General features: G+C 38.8%; 1 protein-coding gene across 1 annotated transcript in view; it reads left to right on the forward strand.

Moving 5' to 3' along the window:
- LOC127415071 (zinc finger protein GLIS1-like) overlaps positions 1-20,749 on the forward strand; it is a 129,524-nt gene extending 108,775 nt beyond the window's left edge. Inside the window, exons 9-11 of the mRNA XM_051653560.1 lie at positions 14,894-15,054; positions 19,061-19,219; positions 19,603-20,749. Coding sequence (XP_051509520.1) covers positions 14,894-15,054; positions 19,061-19,219; positions 19,603-19,736 — 454 coding nt within the window. The 3' untranslated portion in view covers positions 19,737-20,749. The remainder of the gene's footprint in view (positions 1-14,893; positions 15,055-19,060; positions 19,220-19,602) is intronic.
- Positions 20,750-24,140: the final 3,391 nt, after the last annotated feature.

Raw genomic sequence — 24,140 nt, forward strand, 5'->3', positions numbered from 1 at the left:
AGCAGCTGTAATTGAAACCCCCTCGCAGCGGTGGTAATTAGTTTTTTAAAACTAATTCCAGGGTAATATAACAAAGCATAAATGTTATAAATTTACACTCAATATAAAAAAAAAATAAAAAAAAAAAAAAAAAAAGAAAAAAAAGTTTCTCACCCTCTGTAACGAACTGGCCATGGAGATGGTGTTAGGATGCATGTGCAGGGAGTTTATTAAAAGAGACACAAGCAAACAATCCAAAACAGCAGGCAGAGAGACAGTGTCGAAAAGCAGGCAGATAAATCCAATAAATCAAATAGACAGTCCAACCAGGCAAAACAAAGGGTTATCCAAAAAGCAGTAAATCCAGAAAAAACAGGCAATGGTCATAACATGAATCGATAAACAGTGGCAATGGAAAACGCTCGGCAAGGCAGGGTAAACTGGCAATATGTCGCAAAGTATGAATGCATGGCTTATATACAGGAACAGGAAATGAACAGTGAAGAAATGGGTGATGATCAGTATTCGGGAGAGAACTCCCTCTGGTGAGCAACTCCTGGTGTTCTTCTGCTGGGATGTCCCATGGGTCATGTTGCTGAATGATTAGGATGAGCTTGGTGGAACTCTTGGATCAGGGATAGGTCCAGTATGTCCTTGGCGGCTACCCACGATCTCTTCTCTGCTCCATAGCCTTCCCAGTCCAACAAGTATTACATCTGGCTCCCTCGTCACCTTGAGTCCATGATCTCTCTTACCATATATGCAGGTGCTCCATCAACCTCCAATGGAGGCGGAGGCTCGGGATTCATGATTCCAGGGCCAGATGCCGGGTGGACTGGTTTCAGAAAGGACACATGGAAGAAAGGAGAGATGCGGTAGTTAGCAGGAAGCTCTAATCGGTAAGTAACTGGATTTAAGAATTATCCGTCAATCAACCCACATACCTTGGACTGAGCTTCCTGCAGGGTAGCCCCAACTTGAGATCCCTTGTGGATAACCAGACCCTCTGTCCAGGCTGATAGTTGGTGTGAGGGCACCTCCACCGGTCAGCCTGAAAGCATTGCGCTCGAACCGCTCGCTGTAGCCGGACATGTGCGCTGTCCCACACCCTCTCGCTCCGCCTAATCCAATCATCCACCGCTGGCACTGTAGAAGGTTCATCTGACCAAGGGAACATCAGGGGTTGGTATCCCAGCACGCATTGGAAGGGGGTTAGTCCCATAGAGGTATGAGTGAGGGAATTCTGGGCCGAATATGCACAATTTATCTCCTGGTTTAAACATTCCACCTGTCCGTTGGCTTAGGGGTGATAGCCTGAGGGGCGACTCACATTGATGTCCTGTTGCTTACAGAATGCCTGCCAAACTCGGGACATGAACCTAATCAGACACTATGTCTTCTGGTAATCAATAGACTCTGTATACTTGGTGAAATAGAGCATTAGCAGTTTCCATAGCCGTGGGTAAACCCTTGAGAGGGATAAGTCTACATAATTTTGAAAATCGGTCAATAATTACAAGTATGGTGGTGTATCCGTTGGAGTTTGGCATGTCTGTGACAAAATCGATGGACAGGTGGGACCATGGTCTTTGGGGTATTGGCAGTGGTTGGAGTAATCCTGTGGGTAGTTCCCTGGGGGTCTTATTGTGCACAAACTTGACAAGACTTCACATAGTTAGTAACATCACATTACAGATGGCCACCAGAAGGAATACCAGTGTGATAGTTCTTTGGATGCCAGGGTGTCCTGTGCTCGAAGTGTGGACCCATTGGATAGTTATCAGACTTAGAGCTTGTGGTACAAAGTGCTTGGTTGGGGGACAGTCAGGTGATGACGGTTCGTGCTGTTGTATTTCCTCCATGATCTCCCAACTAATCGGTGCAATGATGACAGATGGTGGTAGGATTGATCCAGGATGTGGTTGGATCACGCCTGCATGAAAGGGCATCTGCTTTGCTATTCTTGCTGCCAGGGCAGCAAGTAACGGTAAAATTGAACTTGGTGAAGAACAAGGACCATTGGGCTTGATGTGGATTCAGTCTCTTGGCTGCCTTGATGTATTCATGGTTCTTGTGATCAGTGATAACTTGGAATGAGTGGACTGCCCCCTCTAACCAGTGACGCCTTCATGGAAAGTAATCCTTGTTCCCCACATCATAGTTTCGTTCAGCAGAATTTAACTTTCTGGAGAAAAAAAGCACAAGGGTAAAGCTTGCCTGGGGTACCGTGACGTTGTGACAGGACCGCTCCAATCCCACAATCAGTAGCGTCTACTTCAATGATGAAAGGAAGATTGGGGTTGAGGTGTTTCAGTATAAGAGCGGTCGTGAAGCTTGATTTGAGGGAGACGAAGGCTTGGTATATGGCATTGTTCCATGGTAACTTTTTGGGTTTTCCCTTGAGCAATGACTTGAGTGGTGCTGCAATGATACTGTAGTTTCTGATGAAGCGGCGGTAGAAATTGGCAAAGCCCAAAAATTGCTATAGTTCTTTGATTGTGGAAGGTTAAGGGCATTCGGTAACTGCTGTGATTTTAGATACATCCATTTCTACACCTTGGTAGCTGATATTATAACCTAGGAATGTGGTATGGGAGATATGAAACTCACGTTTCTCTACCTTGACAAATAACTGGTGTTCCTGGAGACATGATAGGACTGTCCTGACATGCTGGATATGTTGTTCTTTATTTTGAGAGTAGATGAGGATGTCATCAATGTAGGCCACCACACACCGATTCAATAGGTCTCTGAAAATCTCATTGACAAAAGACTGGAACACAGAGGGGGCATTAGCAAGTCCATACGGCATGACCAGATATTCATAGTGCCCCCTGGTGGTGATGAATGCAGTTTTCCACTCCTCTGATTCTGATGAGGTTATAAGCACATCTTAGATCGAGCTTAGTATAAATCTTAGCCTCACGGAGTTGTTCAAGGGCTGAGGGGATGAGTGGCAGTGGGTAACGGTATTTCAAGGTGACAGTTCAGGCCTCGATAGTCGATACATGGACGTAGACCTCCATCCTTTTTCTCCAAGAAGAAAAAATCTGCAGCTGCTGGAGAGGTGGAGGGACGGATATAACCGGTGGCAAGGGCTTCCTCGATGTATGTTTCCATAGCTAGGGTCTCGGGATGTGGCAAATGGATAAGCCTTGCTTCTCGGTGGAGCTGTATTAGGCAGAAGTTCAATAGCGCAGTCCCATGGACGGTGAGGAAGTCGAGTAGCTTTGACCTTACTAAAAACTTCATTGAATTCTGCATATTCCTTGGGAATCATGGTTACTGTTTGGAATTAAGGGCTTTCAATGCTGGTGGTAAGACAAGGCATGGAGACAGCAACATGGAGACAATGTTCATGACAGAAACTAGACCATTTCGTGAGCTCACTCTGGTTCCAGGAGATAGGATTGTGGATGGCCAGCCAAGGATGACCCAGGATAAGAGCGTGATTGGGTGAGTTTGACATAGCGAAATGTTCTCCACATGAAAGTCCAATCTTGATGGTTATGGGAACAGTTTGTTGGGTTATACCAGTACCAATGGGAGCGTTGTCAACTGTTGTGATGTTAATCGTTGGAATGCATTAAATGGTGGGTATTTTGAGTTCTAGTACATTCTCTTGATTTATGAGATTCACAGTAGCCCCAGAATCCACTAAAGCTGTAACATTTTATATGATCACCAATGGAGATTTCTACAGGCAACAGAAAACTGTGAAGGATAGGTGATTAACTTTTGTAGTACTCACTTTCAGCCTTGATTCAAGGGAACTTGATTTCTTGTGTGGGCATGCAGCATTGAGATGACCTGATTCACCACAGAATAGCAAAGTCTTTAGTTACGTCGACATTGGCGTTCCTCCATAAAAACATGGCCGTAAACAACTTGCATAGGTTCGGGTGATTCAGTGGATGCCTGTACCGAGACTGTAGACTTAAAAGCAGAGTGAAACTGAGGCCGGAACGAAGTAGTCAAACGAGGTCTGGATTTGAGGATCTTTGTCCCAAACAGCGGCGGCCCAATCAAATGCTTTACCGGTAAGCAGAGCCATCATAAAAAGGTACATTTCTTGGCGTCTTGATTAAATGATTCAGGTTGATTAGAGAAATAAACTTTACACTGTTGTAAAAAACCCCGGCATTTCTCAGCAGAACCATCAAACTTGACAAAGAGCAAGGCTTACCAGTTTTGCATGGGGAGCTGGCAATGAGTGAATGTAGTGAGTCAAACATTCGTTGGCAGCTCGTATGTTGTTCAGCTGGTCTTGATAACCCTTTAAAACCTCGCACTAGTGTGCAAATTCAGCCTGGAGCTGTGAGACTTCCGCTGGATCCATGGTAGGTGAAGTATTCTGTAACGAACTGGCCATGGAGATGGTGTTAGAATCCAGGTGCAGGGAGTTTATTAAAAGAGACACATGCAAACAATCCAAAACAGCAGGCAGAGAGACATAGTCAAAAAGCAGGCAGATAAATCCAATAAACCAAATAGACAGTCCAACCAGGCAAACAAAACAAAGGGTTATCCAAAAAGCAGTAAATCCAGAAAAACAGGCAATGGTCATAACATGAATCAATAAACAGTGGCAATGGAAACCACTCACTAAGGCAGGGTAAACTGACAATACTTCACAAAGTGAGAGTGTGAACGCATGGCTTATATACATGGTGAACAGGAAATGAGCAGTGAAGAAATGGATGATGATCAGTATTCGGGAGAGGGCTCCCTCTGGTGGTTGGTAGGATGGGTAACAAACTCAGATGTTACAACCTCACCTATCATATCGCTGCCTTTATATGCTTTTTGGAGCTTCAAAGGTTTGGCCACCATTCACTTGCTTTGGATGGACCTACAGAGCTGAGATATTTTTCTTAAAATCTTTGTTTGTGTTCAGCAGAAGAGAGAAAGTCATACACATCTGGGATGTCATGAGGGTGAGGGATAGTTCACCCCAAAAAAACAAAAACAAATCTGTCCTCATTTACTCATCCTATGTTGTTCCAAATCTTCCAAGACTTTATTTTCTTCCATGGAACACAAAAGGAGATTAAAGGCAGAATGTTCAGTCTCAGTCACCATTCACTTACATTGTATGCAAAAAAAGATTCAGTGAAAGCGACTGAGACTAACATAGCGTCTAGCATCACCTTTTGTGTTCCATGGAAGGAAAAAAATTCACACAGGTTTGGAACAACATGAGGGTGAGAGAACGATGACATTTTGGGCGAGCTATCCCTGAGCTATTGGGTGAGTTCAAACAACCAGTTCTGGTTCGCTCTCATCCATCAAATTTTTTTTGTGGTCTAATTTACTATGTCCTGCTTGAAACACAGCTCTTAGATCCATTTGGTGGTTACATTCTGAGCCAGACGTAAAGTAAATGTGTTCTTTTACATGGACCACGTCCAGTGAATCATATCCAGAAGACTCAAGTTCACTGAATCGAGTCTGCTGAGTAAGGACTGACTCATGTCAACTGAGCTATGCTCTGGGATATTCACATGTTCCCATGGAGTCAAATTCACTGAATCACACTTAGCATTACACATTTCAACTTTATTACTCAATCTACTTTGAAGAAACACCATTTGTAAACAATTAGTTCACAAGTAAACTATGCAGGTTTAGGACATTATGATTTGACTTTCCTATGAAGTTATCAAATCTTTACCACTTTTCATCAGAACTCACATTTTCTATAGTTTCCCATCACTATTTAAAGCTTTAAAGTGTAATTTCAGTGCCACAAATGACACTAACTAATTGAAAAAATAATTAATTTTTCAAACAAGTTTCAAAACACTCCCCATTGTGGTGCTGACCATTGTGGCACTGACCAATCTTCAGGGATGCAAACTCATTACTCATGAGCATTGGAAAGGTGAGAAAGTTATAGCAGGTGTTCCAGATGTATAATTTATATTTATTTGTTGGTTGTATTTAAAGCTTTTTTTTTTTTAAAGGTGGAGTGTGTTGTTTCTGCTCTACTAGTGGCACCAAACGGAATTACAAAAATAAAGTATATTTTCAAACAACTTTTGCCAGCACCCCTCAGACTCATCACGCCCTTTCATACTGTCTGATTCCCTATGAATAAATAGGCCATTCTAAATAAAAGATGATAAATGTTTAACATTGTAATAAACAAGACCACTATAACATAAACACTCCGGACAGAAAGCATTGCAGAGGCTTGTCTAATAACATTGCCGGTGTTACAGTTCAACTGGTTTTCATGTTAAAGGTGGAGTTAGCGATTCCTGAGAAAGACTATTAATATTTGAACTCAGCCAAACAAACACACCCCTCCCTTCAGTGCTCCTTCAGAAGCTCCGCCCCCCCCAAATTCATGCACGCCCATTGCCAATGCTGTGTGATCGCAACAGTGTTGTGTGGATCGGTCTGATCCACTTTGTTTATTTTCCAATTTACAGAGCCAGGGCTGTGTACAAACACCAGATTTTTTTTCAGCACAAACACTGAATGGACAGCTAGTGGAACTTGAAGAGATATTCATGGAATTTGACAAAAAGTGTATTCGATTAATATTACACACCCCACCTTTAAGTGTTTAGGCTTAAATTAACCCTTTCAAGTGATTTTATTAAGGAAAATGTAGAACATTTCACCAAACAATTTGAGCAAATTAGCTTCAGAAAAGGTGACTTTAGCTGAAAGGTGAGCATTTTGCATCCCTGAATCTTCATTGATCAAACAAACAGGTAGTCCTGCCCTTAAACCCACACCACTGGTTGAGCCAATGTTGCTACTGCGTGTTGGGCCACTTGAACAAACAGACTGGAATTCTGTTTGGTGCAGCTAGGGCCACAGAAATGACACATGCCATCTTTAACTGTAGTTGTAAAGTAGAGTAAAATTGCATTGCTGCCATTTCGAACCCCATTCATTTTTCTATACATTTTAGCAGTGTTTTAAATGAAATACCAAACTTCAAGAAGTGCGTTGTAGTATCCACGCAATCACAAAACTAACACTGTGAAACAATGCACTGTGATAAGAATACATGATGCGACAAGGAATAATAGCTACAGTATCTCTTCCTTGAAAAGTTTTTGTCCTAATCAGCCTTGACAGTGATGAGTGACAGAATATTTTGTCAGTTGCTAAATTTCTATTTCAATGCCATTGCACCTAGCCTCGCCCATTGTGAAATCTCATTGGTCCAAAATCCCTTTCCACTTAACTGTACATTTAACATTAAATATATTTTCATTGGCTGAGATTGTGTAATGTTGCACAACAGTTTTGTGTTCAAGTGGACAACAAACTTTTGACAGTTCTTTGAGCATCAATCCTCCACTTCAAATCCACTTTTCTTTCCATATTTTGGTCTAGGGAGGAACTTTAAGCTTGAGTCTAGTGTCACACTTGAAAGCCACCATTGCAGACAGCAAGTCAAATGTATAAACCCTTTTCCATCACTTCTAAAGCTTCTATATGGATATAAACTTGTGGGTGATCTGCATCTCAGAGGCCATATAACTTTTACAAAGTGAGAGACAGCAGCCACAAGGGTCATTGTGTGTTGTAGCTAGAAAGAGCCTGCAAAAAAGAAGATGATCTGTGAGGGTACATATTGAAGGGAGATTAATCCTACATATGAAAGATTCCCCTCATTCCTACAGCCTTAGGTACAGCTGGCAGTGATTAAAGCATGATTCACTTTAGCTGCACATAGAGGCTGCTTGTAAAAATATGAACAGTATAACTGTTTCCTGAGCTTGTGCTGACAGCAGCTCTCAGGGGGAACGTTACTGCCGTGCTCTCCACAGAAACACATGACCGCGCATCAAATAACAGCCAGCGACTGGATCGGAAAAGGTTTACTACATACATTACGGACACAAGCTAGTCCGCTAATGCTAATTCCTAATCGTATATGTGGTGCAGGGTTTGTGAAATATGTTTCCGATGCCTTAGGAGAAATATGGCTGTGCAAGGAGAGACCTGTGACTCACAGGGTTACATCGGAGCACAGTTTAAAAATCTGTAATGTTTTATGCACTTGTGGTGAAACTGAGTCCTTGGAATGTGGATTTGGCTAACAGTGAAAAACGACATAATGGTTAAACAGATGTAACAGCCTAGGAAGTCCTTATCAGATTCTGGGCAAATTAATGATGTAAAATACAACTACCACACAAGGACTGAAGAATTAATAAAAATTATTATCAGGTCTTACGAATCCAAATTCTAAATTAGCGCTTCGCTGGGTCTTAACTCTGTGGGTGATAGTAAAACTTTAAATGCTATATATTATGTGTGTTTTATGTTTAATATACATTCTTTAAAGGAGAATTGTGGAATGTTTGTGCCATTAGCATCACCATTGGAAATTGCAAAAATAAGGACTGTTTTCAACCATGTTTCCTGAGCACTCCCCCATCTGCTATTGGTTGGACAAACAAAAAGTTCCGCCCCAAACTCACACCACTGGTTTAGCCAATGTTGCTGTATCAGGCTGGGGTGCGTTTCCAGTACAACTATGTAACTCACTGCTTAACCACCATAGTAAAATGCTAGTCATGACTGTTTCTACCGTACTTACTATGTCGCACATCCATCATTCAAACCACATTTGTTTTAACAATAGAGAGCTGTTATTAATGACGTTATGCGGGGAGATTTGCAGAGATCAAATTATATTAGCTCATTTACACGTACACCAGAAAGATGTTTAATCCAAGAAATTTGCTGAAGACATGAAAGCTGTGTTCACTATGTAAACATGACAGATACATTGCGCTTCAGTAGTGGGGTTTCCCTCTACAATAGACTTCGGGGATTTACAGACACACTTTAGCACATATGCACATGCAAACTTTTCAAAAACTTATAAGAACACCACTTATGCTTTAACATGGACACATAAGCTGTGTTCTCTGACAGAAGCCACGTGTGTTAAAGGGCTTTTCTCTTAACAGCCTTTAATCTCTTAAACAGCTGCATTTGTGTTTACTTGATGTTTCAGAACGCCACTTTCTGCCAAACACTGGAATAAGCAGTTTTCATTTAAAGTGCATGTAAACATGGTCAAAGGCTTGACAGAATAAAATATATATATGGAATGAAAGATTTAGAAGCCTCAGCGAAGTCAGATGACGTCCACACAGCAAACTAACAAGAAACTATGCTTCTAACCACAGGTGGAGAGCTGTAGTTCCAACCACAGAACTTTGCGATGCTGTTTGCGAATGTTCGTAGGAACTACGGTTTTTGGAAACACCAAATCGTTGAACTATGTTGGTAACGATGGAATTTGCGACCATACTTGGCTAACGATGCTTTTGGGAAACTCAGCCTCTGGTTGTGATGCTCAAACAAATAGAGCAATGTTTTGATAGCACCACAGAGACACAGTGTTTACACTTTCTAGGGAACTCAACCTACAGATGGCTAACTTATAGTTGTCTTTGCAAGTTAGGCTGCAAAGGGATATTTTAACATCGAAAATATTACGCACTCCAGCTTTAAGGTGGAATTGCCTTGAATAAGCCACCTAACAGGGAATGTTCCTTTGGATAACAGTTTAAAGGTTAGGAACAAATGTTGTTAGTAAATGTTAATGGAACATCATTTTGAGGTTATTAGTATTCGATAAAAGTTGTTAGAAATTTTATAAAAGAGTGTTAGAAAATGTTCTTAGTGCAGCAGTGTTCATAAGTCTTTTACATTTTCTTGTCTTTTAAAAAAAGTGAACAGTAATAAAGAAGTTGGCTGATTATGATAACTCTAAGACATTACAGACATTACAGCTTCATTTTCTCTTATAGCATAATTTTCTGTAAAGCTGCTTTGAAATTATGTGTTGTAAAAAAATGACTTGACTTGGCAAGGTGTTTGCAATTATATGACCGGCTCATCCTGGATGGACCAGAATCCAAATATGTTTCATCCAGCCAGTGCCGTGAGACATGCCAACAGATAACGCTCGAATCAAATGCCATTACTGTCATAATGAACGGAGCTGTACACCGCAAGCGCACATGGGCTTTCTAGCACCGAACTCGATTTATTTATGCCCTTTATCGCTCACTGCACTACAGTTGCATCTCGCCCTTATATTAATGTAAGTACTGAGTTGCAGACGCATTTTTTTAAATAACAGTAGACCATAGCAGAGATACAACAAACAATAATATAGATGATACCGGTATCTTTCAATAAAACACTGTAGAGAATGAAGCAAAGTTAAACTATCTGCACACGTCTGACTATGATGGTTCAGCTGAGCAGGACAAACTATGAGATAGGACCAGTTAACGTGCTGCCAGAGCGCCTTTAGACTATTATAATCAATTGTTATATAATCCGTTGTTTTCCTTGTTTATTTATTTATTTATTTATTTTAAGCAGTATGTTACCAGCCTTTCATAATAAACAAATGGAAAGATTGTAAAATTTTGTGAAAATAATTCAGAGACGTAATCATCTCTGGCATGTCATGGAAATACAACCAACACTTTAAAATTACTAATAGGTCTAAAGAGTTAGTTGTCAGCTGTTTATAATGAGAACAAATGCTTCCTTTATTTAGCAGTCAGACCATTTAACTATAGCAATTATGTTGCACTGTTGTGGTGTAAATTGTGCTCTTGTTTGTTGTTGGTAGATCCCCACATTAAGAAAAATATTTAAAAATTGTTCATTCAGACTTGCATTTTCAAAAAAAAAAAAAAAAAAAAAAATGGATGCCCCATAGATTATCTAAATGTAAAAATGTAGTGCCTGAATAATGTCTTTAAATGCACTCAAATTCAAATACTGGACTGCTCTTTCAGCTTCAAAACCAAAAGTTTTCGGTTGAAGATCTCTTTAACTGTGTCTCTGGGCACCCATTCTTATATTTAAGACCCTGGCGTATACTGGACAAAGCTGCAGATCTTGAGAGACTATTTTGACTATTTAGGATTTTGTATTTACTTATTATTATTGCTGCCAACTTGACATTTACAAAAGAAAACAATTCCAGAAAATGTACATTGCTTACCCTTTCATAGCTGTACATGCCATATTGGCTACTGAAATCATCTAAGTTATGATTGTACGGACTTTTGCTGGGAAGGAAATGTAGAGACCGGATATATCAAGCTACTGAATCACTGGGGGTAGAGTTAATAAAATATGCATTTCTCATCACTGCATTACATATTTTACACCCGCTTAACTTGCTATTGGCGCCCCTCTGTGGGCACTTCACCTGAAAACTGGAGCTTACATGTGCCCTTACATTCAAAAACACTTCCCTTTGTCCACTGGGGGCAGTTCTTCGAATTTTGCTAAGCACAAACTGAGTTTAGAATTTATACATACATTTAGTAATTTAGCAGATGGTTTTATCCAAAGCAACTGACAAAATGAAGAACTTAAATAATTATTCACACAAAAGCCAACAATATCTGCAACATCGCACTGCTAAGTTCTTATCGTAGCTGGTGTAGTAGCTCAAGCAATGTCAGCCTACTGTTGCTGAATTCACAGTGAGTTTAGGAAACTGTGTAGTGTATTCTTTTATTTCCGACACTATAAGACTTCTGTTCATGTCTTACATGTTGAGGTGTATACTGATCAGCCATAACATTAAAACCACTGACAGGTGAAGTGAATAAGATTTATTATTTTGTTACAATGGCACCTGTCAAGGGGTGGGATATATTAGGCAGCAAGTGAACAGTCAGTTCTTGAATTTCATGTGTTGGAAGCAGGAAAAATGGGCAAGTGTAAGGATCTGAGCGACTTTGACATGGGCCAAATTCTGATGGCTAGACGACTGGGTCAGAGCATCTCCAAAACAGCAGGTCTTGTGGGGTGATCCTGGTATGAAGTCATTAGTACCTACCAAAAGCGGTCCAAGGAAGGACAACCGGCGACAGGGTCATGGGCACCCAAGGCTCATTGATGTGCATGGGGAGCGAAGGCTAGCCCGTCTTTTCCGATCCCACAGAAGAGCTACTGTAGCACAAATTGCTGAAAAACATAATGCTGGCCATTGTAGAAAGGTGTGAGAACACACAGTGCATCGCAGCTTGCTGCGTGTGGGGCTATGTAGCCTCAGACCAGCCAGAGTGCCCATGCTGATCCCTGTCCACCGCCAAAAGCGCCTACAATGGGCGCGTGAGCGTCAGAACTGGTCATTGGAGCAATGGAAGAAGGTGGCCTGGTCTGATGAATCACATTTTCTTTTAGATCATATGGATGGACGGGTGCGTGTATGTCATTTACCTGGGCAAGAGATGGCAGCAGGTTGCACCATGGGAAGAAGGCAGGTTGGCGGAGGCAGTGTGATTCTCTGGCCAGTGTTCTGCTGGGAAACCTTGGGTCCTGACATTCATGTGGATGTTACTTTGACACATACCACCTACCTAAAGATTGTTGCAGACCATATACACCCCTTCATGGCAACGATATTCCCCAATGGCAGTGGCCTCTTTCAGCAGGACAATGCGCCCTGACACACTGAGCTGTTTTGGCAGCACGAGGGGGATCTACACGATATTAGGCAGGTGGTTTTAATGTGGCTGATCAGTGTATATCATTTTAATTTAGCTTCATAAGTAGATCATGATGAGCATCTGTTTGTCATACTTCTGTTTAAACAGGCAATTTTTGAGTTTGTTTTTGTTCTTTGTTCATTTCTGAAATTCTGAATATGACTCTTTGATATGTGTATTGAAGGCAGAGAGCCTCGACAAGGGGGGCAGGAATGGCTTCATGGGGCCGTTGGATTGGCACACTGCTTCTTGCTTAGTTTTGCATATTTGAAGACTCGCTTGTGACAACTGCATCTAATGCCACTAACAAAGCTTTTATTTGTTCCATTGTGTGCAAGCATGATCAAGCTATCCTAACTTCCCCAGAGCCGTCATAGTGTACAGTAAGTAAGGGGCATGTTATGTATAAGTGGCATCTGGAGTGAACAACGAACTTGTACTCGATCAAAACCAGGCTTATGACTTTCCATTATAACAAGAATTGGAAAAGGATGAAGCGTGTTAAAGAGTAAATAAAAAATAATGGATTGAATAAATAAATTATGTTTTGCTTGAGGCTATGTGACTCTTTTCTCAGTAATCTTTACAGATCATTCCCAGGGTTAAGGGTAGGATGGGGTGAGGTTATAAAAGACAGATAAATAGATACAGTGGCAAGGAAAATATATGAACCCTTTGGAATTACCTGTATTTATGTATAAATTTGTCTTAAAATCTAGTTTGATTTCATCTAAGTTACAATAATGAACAAACACAATCTGTTTTAACTAATAACATGCAAATCATTGTATTTTTCTTATACATAATGAATAAATCATTAAAACATTCACAGTGTAGGTTGGAAAAAGTATGTGAACCCCTAGGCTAATGACGTCAACAAAAGCCAATTAGAGTCAGGACTTCGCAAACCTGGCATCTAATTAATGAAACGAGATTGAAGGTGTGGGTTAGAGCTACTTTTACATAAAAAAGCACTCTAACATTCTGAGTTTGCAATTCGCAGGAAGCATCTGCTGATGTGGACCATGCCTTGCAAAAAAGAGTTCTTAGAGGACCTACAATCAAGAATTGTTGCTTTGCATAAAGCTGAAAAGGGTTACAAAGTTATCTCGAAGAGCATAGATATTTATCTTTCCACAGTTAGACAAATTGTCTATAAATTGAGATGATTTAGTACTGTGGATCTTCTACCTAGAAGTGGCCGTCCAGTCAAGATGACTCAAAGAACAACACACCGCAGAATGCTCAATGAGGTAAAAAACCCTAGATTGATGTCTTAAGACTTGAAGGAATCATTGGATCTTGTTAATATCTCTGTTCATGAGTCTACTATGCGGAAAACATTAAACAGGCATGGTGTCCATGGCAGGACACCACGAAGGAAGCCGCTGCTTTCCAACAAAAACATTGCTGCACGCCTGAAGTTTGTCAAAGACCACCTTGACACTCCACAACGCTACTGGGAAAATGTTTTGTGGATTGATGAAACTAAGGTTGAATTATTCGGGAAGAACACGCAGCACTACGTATGGCGTAAAAAAGGGCACTACATACCAACATGAAAACATAATCCCAATGGTGAAGTACGGTGGAGGGATCATCATGATTTGGGGATGCTTCAGGTCCTGGACCGTTTGCCATCATTAATTAATGATTAATTAAATTAATTTAATTTGAAAAATGAAAAATTAATTAATTTAAATTTAAAAAAAGATATCCTGGTGCTGGTGGCTGTGTGAAGCTCAGTAGAAGTTGGGTGATGCAGCAGGACAATACAATAAAGTACATCCAGTACTGAATGGCTTTAAAAAAAGAAAATCCACTTTTTGGAGGAGCCCAGTCAGAGCCCAGACCTTAACCCAATAGAGATGCTGTGGAATGACCTCAAGAGAGCCGTTCACACCAGACATCCTAAAAATATGGCTGAGCCAAAGCAGTTCTGTAAGGAAAAATGGTCCAAAAGTCCTTTTGAATGTTGTCCAGGTCTAATCCGCAGCTACCGGAAACGCTTGGTTGAGGTTTTTGCTGTCAAAGGAGGTTATTATATAACCAGTTATTAAATTCAAGGGTTCACTTACTTTTCCCACAGAACCGTGAAAGTTTAATGGAATGTGTTCAATAAGGAGATGAAAGATTATGATTGTCTGTTTGTTGTTAGCTTAAGCACATTGTGTTTGTCTGTACTTGTGACTTTGATAAAGATGAGATCACATTTTATGACCAATTAATGCAGAAAACCAGCTAATTCCAAAGGGTTCACATACTTTTTCTTGCCACTGTAGATAGATAGATAGATAGATAGATAGATAGATGGGAAAATATGGGAATTATAAAGTATAATATTTGGCCTGCTTATCTCTTACTATTCTATTGATTACCACTCATTCTCTCTATTCCAGGCTGTCTGGAGCTTTGCTTTCTCCAGGGACCAGTCTGTTGAAGGCTGCTACATCTCCTCCACCGACACTAGAAAAGCAACAGAACCCTTCTTTTACCCAGCAACATCTTCACAATCACCATAAGCCCTACACCACCTTCCACAACTTGCCTACAAGTGAGGGTACGATACCTTCTGTGTCATTTCTGAGTTTAGGTTGGTCTGATTACTGTATATTGGCCTTGTTTTGAGTATTCTCACCTTTACTTGAATCAGGGCCATAACCACAATATACTTTAAGGGGGAAAGTCCACTACAATAATCAGATATGGCCAGATTGTCTCTCCCAATAATTGATATCCTTGTTGCTGTTCTGCTGTAGTCCATTATGCCCTGCTGCAGGCATAACATAATGGTTTAAAAAAAGTTTCATTTTTACCACGCTCAGTAGTCTAACACCGCTCGTCAATGTCATATGAGATAGCCAATCAAATCGATGAAACTTAAGTTTAAGACGCTAAGCGGGAACCTTGTGGATTATTCCAGTGCCACGCATCAGCAAGCAGTTCAGGTTAAGAGTGTTTGTGTCATGTACAATGTAAGTATCTAACTAAACATGCAATATTTGACCACTGTTTTATGACTGAAATTTTGTACAGACCAACAGTAATTTCCAAGGGTGCAAACTAGTCACCATTTGGCGAAATTGCAGTTTTGAATTTAAAATATGTAATTTACAGTACGTGATTTGTATGTCATTCATAACTGTGAAAACATTAACGGATTCGTTTTCAGCGAATCAGGCTTAAGACAAAGAGTGAATGTGTGTATATTGTAAAGGAACTGAATGAGTGTGGTAATATGGCAGGCTTTTAAAGTAGCATTTTAGAAAATTCTCTTGATATTGTCTAAGAAAATTATATATATATATATATATATATATATATATATATATATATATATATATATATATATAAACCACAAAGTAGAGTGTTATCACCCTCAGATTAAAACTAGAACATGGGAAGACCTGTGACTTGACTTTTGTGCTTTTATGTTTAGGCAAGGACAGTGTCATATATTCTTAATGCAAATATTATTAGGTAATAATTAAAAATCAATTTAAGATTTAAAATAATTTAATTGTCTTTTTTTGTACAGCATCTCCTAAGATCCATCAGTTAAAGTAGTTCACCAGAAAATGGAAAACGTACTTTTACTCACTCATTTACTCACCCTTATGTTTTTCAAAACCCATATGCTGTTTTTTTTGTTTTTTTCTTGGAACATAAAAATTGATATTTTAAGCAGCTCTATTCCATATAATAACAGTTTATAGTGAGCACGAGCTGTCAAGCTTCAAAAAGGACAAATACTAGAAAGCACTATTATTTATTATTATTATCATAACAGTAGTCCATATGACAAGTGCACTATATTCCAAGCATTCTGGGGCCATACAACAGCTATGTGTTGTATGGACTACTTTTATGGTATTTTTATAATGATTTTTTTTTTCTCTCTTTGGACCTTGACAGCATTGGTCAATATGAACTGGTTTTGTATGGAAAAGAGCAGCTTTAGGATTCTTGAAGAAAATATTGTGTTAAGATTCTACTGGGAGAAAAAAACACTGAGGGACAACTTGAGGGCAGTAAATAATTTTGTGTACTTTCATTTTGCTAGCCAGCTGACACAGTCATGTCATTTTACAGATACATCAATGATGAAAATAAATGTAAATTATATTCATCTTTTCTTTGAGACAGCACAAAAAAAGAAAGAAAAGATGACTGAAACAGGCAAATTGCTAGCAGTGCAGACACAGTGTTTGTTTTGTACTGTGTGAAATACATGTATCTTTTAAAACCAAAAATTAAAAACTTTTGGGCCTTTATCACATTTCAAGCCTTTATTCAGAAAATATTTGCATTCAGCACCTTTATTAAAGGACCAAAGAGGACTATTATACTTGTGACCTCAACTCCCGTGACCCCCCACCCCCAAAATGGTTTGGTGTTTTGGGTGGTTGCGAGGTGGTTACTACTGGCCCGTGCCAAAGGAGATTTTGATATTTTTCATCCCAGAATATGGCTCTAGTCCCTTTTTCAGTGTAATTCTATGGGATTTTTTCCACGTTTTATCATCCACTTGGCATAAATCATACATACAGTCACCTAGAAAAGTAATAATACACCACTCTTCCACAAGCCACATGATATGAGGTGTCATTAATGTCAGTAACATAAACACTGCGGGGAGAGTTTAATACTTAAAATAATAGATTCCCCAAAAATGAAAATTCTCTCATCATTTACTCACCCCAAGCTAGTATGACTTTCTTTCTTCTGTGGAATACAAATGAAGATATTTTGAAGAATGTATGAGGTGTTTTTGTCTGTGCAAGTCAATGAAGTCAAAAACATTCAAGCTCCTAAAAGGACGTAAAGGTGAAAAAAACAAACTTGAGTGGTTTAACCCATGTCTTCTGAAGCGATACGATAAACTATAAACCTTGACATCTGCACACTTCTTGGCGCATTCATGAGAGAGACTCGTTCACACTTCCTCATGCTTGATGCATGTGCAGAATGCTGTACACAAACCAGACAACAGTGTTGCCAGGTTTGTGGTTTTCACATCCAATTGAACTATTTTAAAATTGCAGACACGAGTTAAAATGAGAGTCGTGGGTTGAGTTTTTTGGGCAATTTAAAATGTACCACGGTCAGCAAAAGGTTGATGGTAAACACTCGAAAATGAAAATGCAACATCTTATTGATGTACAGTGATACTGGAATTGAGTACCTGGCAACCATTGGTAGCATCAAAGAATCACTGTCTAAAAGCCTGCACTGTGTTCCAGTTGGACTGGATGTTATGATTCGTAGTGAATAAAGACTTACATTTTGATCTGTTTTTCATCCAAATCGATTTGATTGTTTCGCTTCAGAAGACATGGATTAAACTACTCGAGTCTTATGGATTACTTTTATGCTGCCTTTATGTTGTTTTTGGAGCTTGAAAATTTTGGACCCTATTGGCTTCCATTGAACGGACAAAAACACAATTTTTCAAAATATATTTGTCTGTGTTCTGCAGAACAAAGAAAGTCATACGAGTTTAAGACAGCATGAAGGTGGGTAAATGAAAAAAAAATTCATTTTGGGGTGAACTATCCCTTTTAAGGTTAGGTGTTTTTTGAAATCCCTTACAGTAGGTACTATATGGGCAATAATAATAGTGATGCTTGCCAGAGCAAGCACCATTGATAAGAGTCAAAACTCTAACAGCCCACGGTTCCCTGTCTTTACTCACGACCCAATGGAATATAGCCTACCTGTTTAAAATATCAGCAACTGAGTACTTCAGCATAAAGCAAACACATGGAGATAGACACATGTCAGAAAGAGCCACATCAGTATGAGAACTGACATTCTCTCTGCAGTACACTGTGCATTAGCCAGAACATGTGGACTGAAAGAGAAGCCTGGAACCACAAGAGGAAGCTTTTTGCTCTAAGCTTGAAACCACCCATCCCAACACAGCTAAACTGTCTGTCAAAAGAACTGTTCTAAGAGAGAAACTCTCTGCTCCCCTGTCAGAACACAGATGTACATGTGTGTACCACCTCAATTCAAAGACCTCCATGTGAGGGAGACTACTTGTTGAATGCTGTTGGAAGCCATTTTAAAGAAAAAATAGAAATAAAGACAATACTAGCTCGATGTGATTATTTTTGCCATTGTTTAACAACTATTTTAAAGTTGAAGTGTGTTTTTCACAATTTAAAAGTGAGAAATAGTTATAAGTAAACCATTTAGAGTATCACTGTGTATTTGTGGCACTTTTAAAACATTGCACTGTTTGTTTGAGCATCCTGACCAGCCCTACAGGTACATAGCAACATTAGGGTCAGCTAATGGCATGAGTTGAGGGCAGGACTGTCTGTTTTTTGTTTTCCAACCAATGACAGACAAGTGAGTGTTTAGTGAATTATTTTTGCAATTCCATTTGGTGACACTAGTAGTGCAGAAATTACACTTTAGCTTTAAGTTTTGACAATACAACAGAATTATTGACATCACACACTTATTTGAATGTGAATAACAATGAGTTATCTTAAGACGTCAAATTGATGAATAGTGTGTACAAAGCTTTTATATTCTGTTTGGGTGTGTGTTTACAGATTACCGTGGCAACTTTCAGAGCTGTTTTCATTTTGGTGACAGCTACAGAATGGAACAGTCCATCAGCGGCGGTCATTTACCTTCAGAGTCCCACATCTTCAACACAAACCCACACAATGGCTTCCACATGAGCTGTGCCACCAGTACCTCTTCTACAGGTACACACAACTACCCCCTCTTTAATTCAGTATACTGTATATGACAAAACATGAACTGATTGATTTCCTAAATAGTATTTATTTGAATTGTATTTGACTATCGGCCATTACAGTCATTTACATCAGGGTATTTTATTAGACAAAAATTGATACATTGGATATGAGTCATCAGCATATATGCATGTAATGCATATATCTTATAAAAGTTTATTTTGTCATCTTTTATGAGTACACTAGCATATTATGGCCTCAAGCTAGACATTATCTAAAAGCCACAAAACTCCATGTTTGATTTCGTGGGGTCTTTAATTTGAGATGATTGTATTAAACAAAGCAGTGTATACACATTCTTTCATACATTTCCCTTTTTTCTACATGCAAAGGTTTCAGCTTGGTGCCGGACATCATGGGGTCAGGTTGCCAGTTCTCGCCGAGCACAGAAGAGAGTGTTTACTTTCAGGTGGGCAGCTTTGATCGTGGCCTGAGCCAAGCGTCGTCGGTCTACACTGAGACGTAGAAGCAGGTTACTTTGTCAGCAATCGACACAATCCTCTTCTTTCAGACCAAACACTATTTTTCATTATTTTCATTCCTCCATGCAGTTTCAACCTGTCAACAGTTTTAACTGTTCTCAGAATTCTTAAATTGTATATTTCTTCAAGTAGATTTCCTTGAAGGAATAGTTCACTGAAAAATGAAAAGTCTGTCATTTACTCACCCTCAAACTGATTCAAACCTGTTTGACTTTCTTCCATGAAATACAAAAGAAGATATTAGGCAGAATGACAGCCTTAGTCACCATTCACTTTAATTGCATCTTTTTTCCCTAACATTCTGTTTAACATTTCCTTTTGCATTCCCCAGATGAAAATAAGTCATACAGGTTTAGAACAACATGAGGGTTAGTTAATGATGACAGATTTATTTATTTTTTTTAAGTTGACTATTCCTTTTTTTCCTATTCATATTGTTGAATCACCTCACTGGACTGAATTATTCTCTGTTCCCTTGACTACACTAAAAGCTACTATTCCACTAAAACAAAGGTTACACAATGAGGGATCTGTGTTGTAGAGCATTATTTGTGAGATGTTATTAAATTGTGCTTTTTCAAAGGGTTTTGAAAAATCTTCAAAGCCAACGGCCTCATGAGATACACCCTTGCCATCATCACGGCATCAGTAGTCTTAGGAAATCCATCTGGTCAGCTTTGGTCCAATTGTGACTTTGAAAAGTTGGATACAAAAAGAACCACCACCGTTCATCAGTGATGAGTTCCATATTGCCCTCTCAGAGCTCTTTTTCTGTGATGTGTTGGAAACAGTTATTTAATGTTGCAGTGTTTTGCCAGTGAACGTTTGCTTTGTTATTTGGTTGTCATCATCCCAGTTAAATGGAGTTCTTTATTTTGTATTGGTTGATGGCTTTGAAATCTACCAAACTTTCAATGCATGTATAAAATGTACAGTTTGTTTAATATTAATAATTATGTCATTCTCTCAATCTAAGAAAATAAATGGCTCTTAAATATTGCAGTAAAATGCTGGTTTTTGTGTCTGTTTTAGGTGTGGTAATTATGATGACTGTTTAATTGGATAAATATGGTTTTACTCAGACTTGAATAAAATTAAATTCAGTTTAAAATTCAATGAAATACACTTTGGAATTTGAAATTTCGAGATCTAAAATTACTTGTTCTCCCCATAACTTATTTAAACTTAATAGAAACTTGTCCCAAACATACAGTATGACTGTCAAATGGCATTAGCAGATTTTTTTCTTAAGTTTTAATAGACAAAGTCTGCCCCCTTTTGGAGAGTATGAAAGTTGTACCACTGTAGTAACAAACATTTTATGGACCATTTGGACAAACATTTTGAAATTGTACCTGTAATAAAAGAACATTAAGTTGCTAATATTTAATAATATCACAAATAAACAATACCATATTAAGTGTATCACTCTAAACACTGAGATTATATCTTTATTGAATGTGTTTCATGTAATCAGGGCTCTATGCTTACATTTTTTTTTAAAGTACCTGTGCCTTTAGGTTTAGGGACACAATCAAGTTTTTTTTTAACTGTAAAATTCCTATTTTTACAATAAAACATACACTCACTGAGCACTTTATTAGGAACACCTGTACACCTACTTATTAATGTGATATCAGCTAATCGTGTGGCAGCATTGCAATGCATAAAATCATGCAGATATGGGTCAGGAGCTTCAGGTAATATTCACATCAACCATCAGAATGGGGAACAAATGTTATCTCAGTGATTTCGAACGTGGCATGATTGTTGGTTCCAGACGGGCTGATTTGAGTGTTTCTGTAACTGCTGATCTCCTGGGATTTTCACTCACAACACTCTCTAGAGTTTACTCAGAATGGTGCCAAAAGCAAAAACATCCAGTGAGCAGCAGTTTTGCGGACGGAAATGCCTTGTTGATGAGAGAGGTCAATGGAAAATGGCCAGACTGGTTCGAGCTGACAGAAACGCTACAGTAACTCAGATCTGTACAATTGTAGTGAGCAGAATAGCATCTCACAATGCACAACATGTTGAACCTTGAGGTGGATGGGCTACAAAAGCAGAAGGCCATGTCGGGCACTTTATTAGGACCATAGTGTTCCTAATAAAGTGATAAGTGAGTGTGTGTATACTAACAGGCATGGGAAAGCTGAATTACAGAATTCAGGAGCTATAGCATTATTCATAATTTTACATGGTAACTTTTTACACACACTTTGCTTTTGGGTATCATATATTATGTTTATTAGTTTTGACTGGGTGTCAAAGGTCATTTGCACTTGTGTGTTCAAATAATTTTTTACCTTCATACACAAAAGGCTAATTTTCACTTGTAAATACTTGCACTGTAGAGCCCCAGTAATATTGCTCTAGTGTATTTGCCTTTCTTGGCTTTAATCTTCAGAAGATAGTCCTCACAAAAATTAGATGCAAGTAAGTTTACACTGTGACAGTTGTGATGCCATACTAGGACCTGCCTGACTTGTTTGTACAATGGGCATATGCGGAAAATACACAGGTACAGTTTAAATTTTTTTTTTTTTTTTTTTTTTTTTTCAATGATCATTTTAGCACCAAGCAGCTTCCACCAGTAAACTGCTAATCTTGCTCTTCTTCCTGCGTTCATCGATCTTCTTCTGAATCTTCTTTGACCACTTCTTTTTCAGGAACTTCTGGAGTATGTGGGATGATAATGCATACATACATTTACAGAGGCAACTCATTAAGATACAAAATGATCTCTTTATGTAGTTAAAAGCTTTATAAAGTTTCAGCAAAACTGAACCTCCTCAAACAAAACTCTTAAATATTTTTCAAAGATTTTATTGCATGAACCTAGCAAACTTTGGCCTCATTTCACACTGCCTGTAGGGTGCGCTGTCCACCAGAACAATGCAGATTTTAACCAGGGTCTTGGTTCTCACAAGCTCATTATTGGAGGCGTTGTATACAAAGTCAATTATCCTGTTCTTTGCTGGTACAACCTGTGAGACAGAGCGACAAAATTACATGTGCTTTTTAATTATTGCCCTAAATAAACTTTTTTCAACAACAGAAAACTACCAGAGTAGGATTTAGCCCAAGTCATGATTAGGTTTGGTCACAGAGAATAATAAATAAATCACTTGGCATGATGTATGCCATTTGTACAAACTGAAAAATGACCATGCAATCGAAAAGACAGGTTTAAGAACAGGTTAATTCAGCAGTTTCCTCGCTCAAGCAAATTGTTTTGTATAACAGTAATGTGCTACATTAGAGAATTCACACAAAATGTTTGAGAAAATTTCCAGCCACCACTTACATGATCTCAGTCTAAAGGCATCTCATGGTTTTAATACTTCTAAATGCACTGACACACAAGATGAATGTCCTAAAATAATAATAATAATAATAATAATAAAGACTTAAAATGTTACTTTGGAAACTAAAGAAAAAAGACTGCGGCAAAACACCCAGAATATTTTTTTTAGAGTTGAATTTGATATATTATTCAGTTAATAAGAGAAGTTATAAAGTTTACGTTAAGAGGTTAAGCTTTATAAGACTTTGCTGAACTCTCGGTCAGTGCTTTCATAGACCACAAGGACTTGAATTTATACATTTACCTGTCCACATATTTGAAAGGTCATTATTATAATTACGGGTCAGTAGATTTACATTTTGACTAGATTAACTATTAATAAAGGGAATACAAGGAATGAATCACAATTTAGTATGCAATTATTGCAGTGGCCTAACATTCTATTAGTGTAAAGACATCGTGAGATTTCATAACTTCAACCTTAAATTTATTATAAAATAAGTAAATAAATACATGTGTTTTTCCACTTGTTTTTCCATGTAAACACCCGCTGTCCAGTCTCAGCGCGCGGTATTTCTTATTTGATGCGTTGTAAAGGATTACAAAATTGTGTTTGCAGGAGTTCAGTCAGGAAACGATGTACAGTTGAATCACCTTTACTTTGAAAGCCTCTGAACAACGTATTTGCTGTGAAAAATAATACTGCGTGCGTATTTGCAATGCACATGCAGCGGACAGGTAGCTTGATTTGTTAATATTTTTGATGGCTCATTCTGACAAGTATAGCTGCAGGCCGGAGACCTCCAAATGGGGGCGGAATCTCCTAATGAAGGCGGGGTTAATTCAAAAGAGGGCGGAGTTACTCCAAAAGGGGGTTGCGCCATATCCAAAAGGGTTCAGGTTAGGTGCTCGCTGTATCTTTAATGGCGAGCTCGCGCCCCTTTTTGGAGCTATGCCTGCAGCTATACCGTTTTCATTCTGAGATCCGTCCATTGCTCTGAAAAGTACGTGATTATATTTTATGTCACCGTTAGTGGTGCAAAATGAATACTGCACAAGTTACACCAAATACAGCTGATCT

The sequence above is a fragment of the Myxocyprinus asiaticus genome, chromosome 24 (assembly GCF_019703515.2).
Source record: "Myxocyprinus asiaticus isolate MX2 ecotype Aquarium Trade chromosome 24, UBuf_Myxa_2, whole genome shotgun sequence".
Lineage (NCBI taxonomy): Eukaryota > Metazoa > Chordata > Actinopteri > Cypriniformes > Catostomidae > Myxocyprinus > Myxocyprinus asiaticus.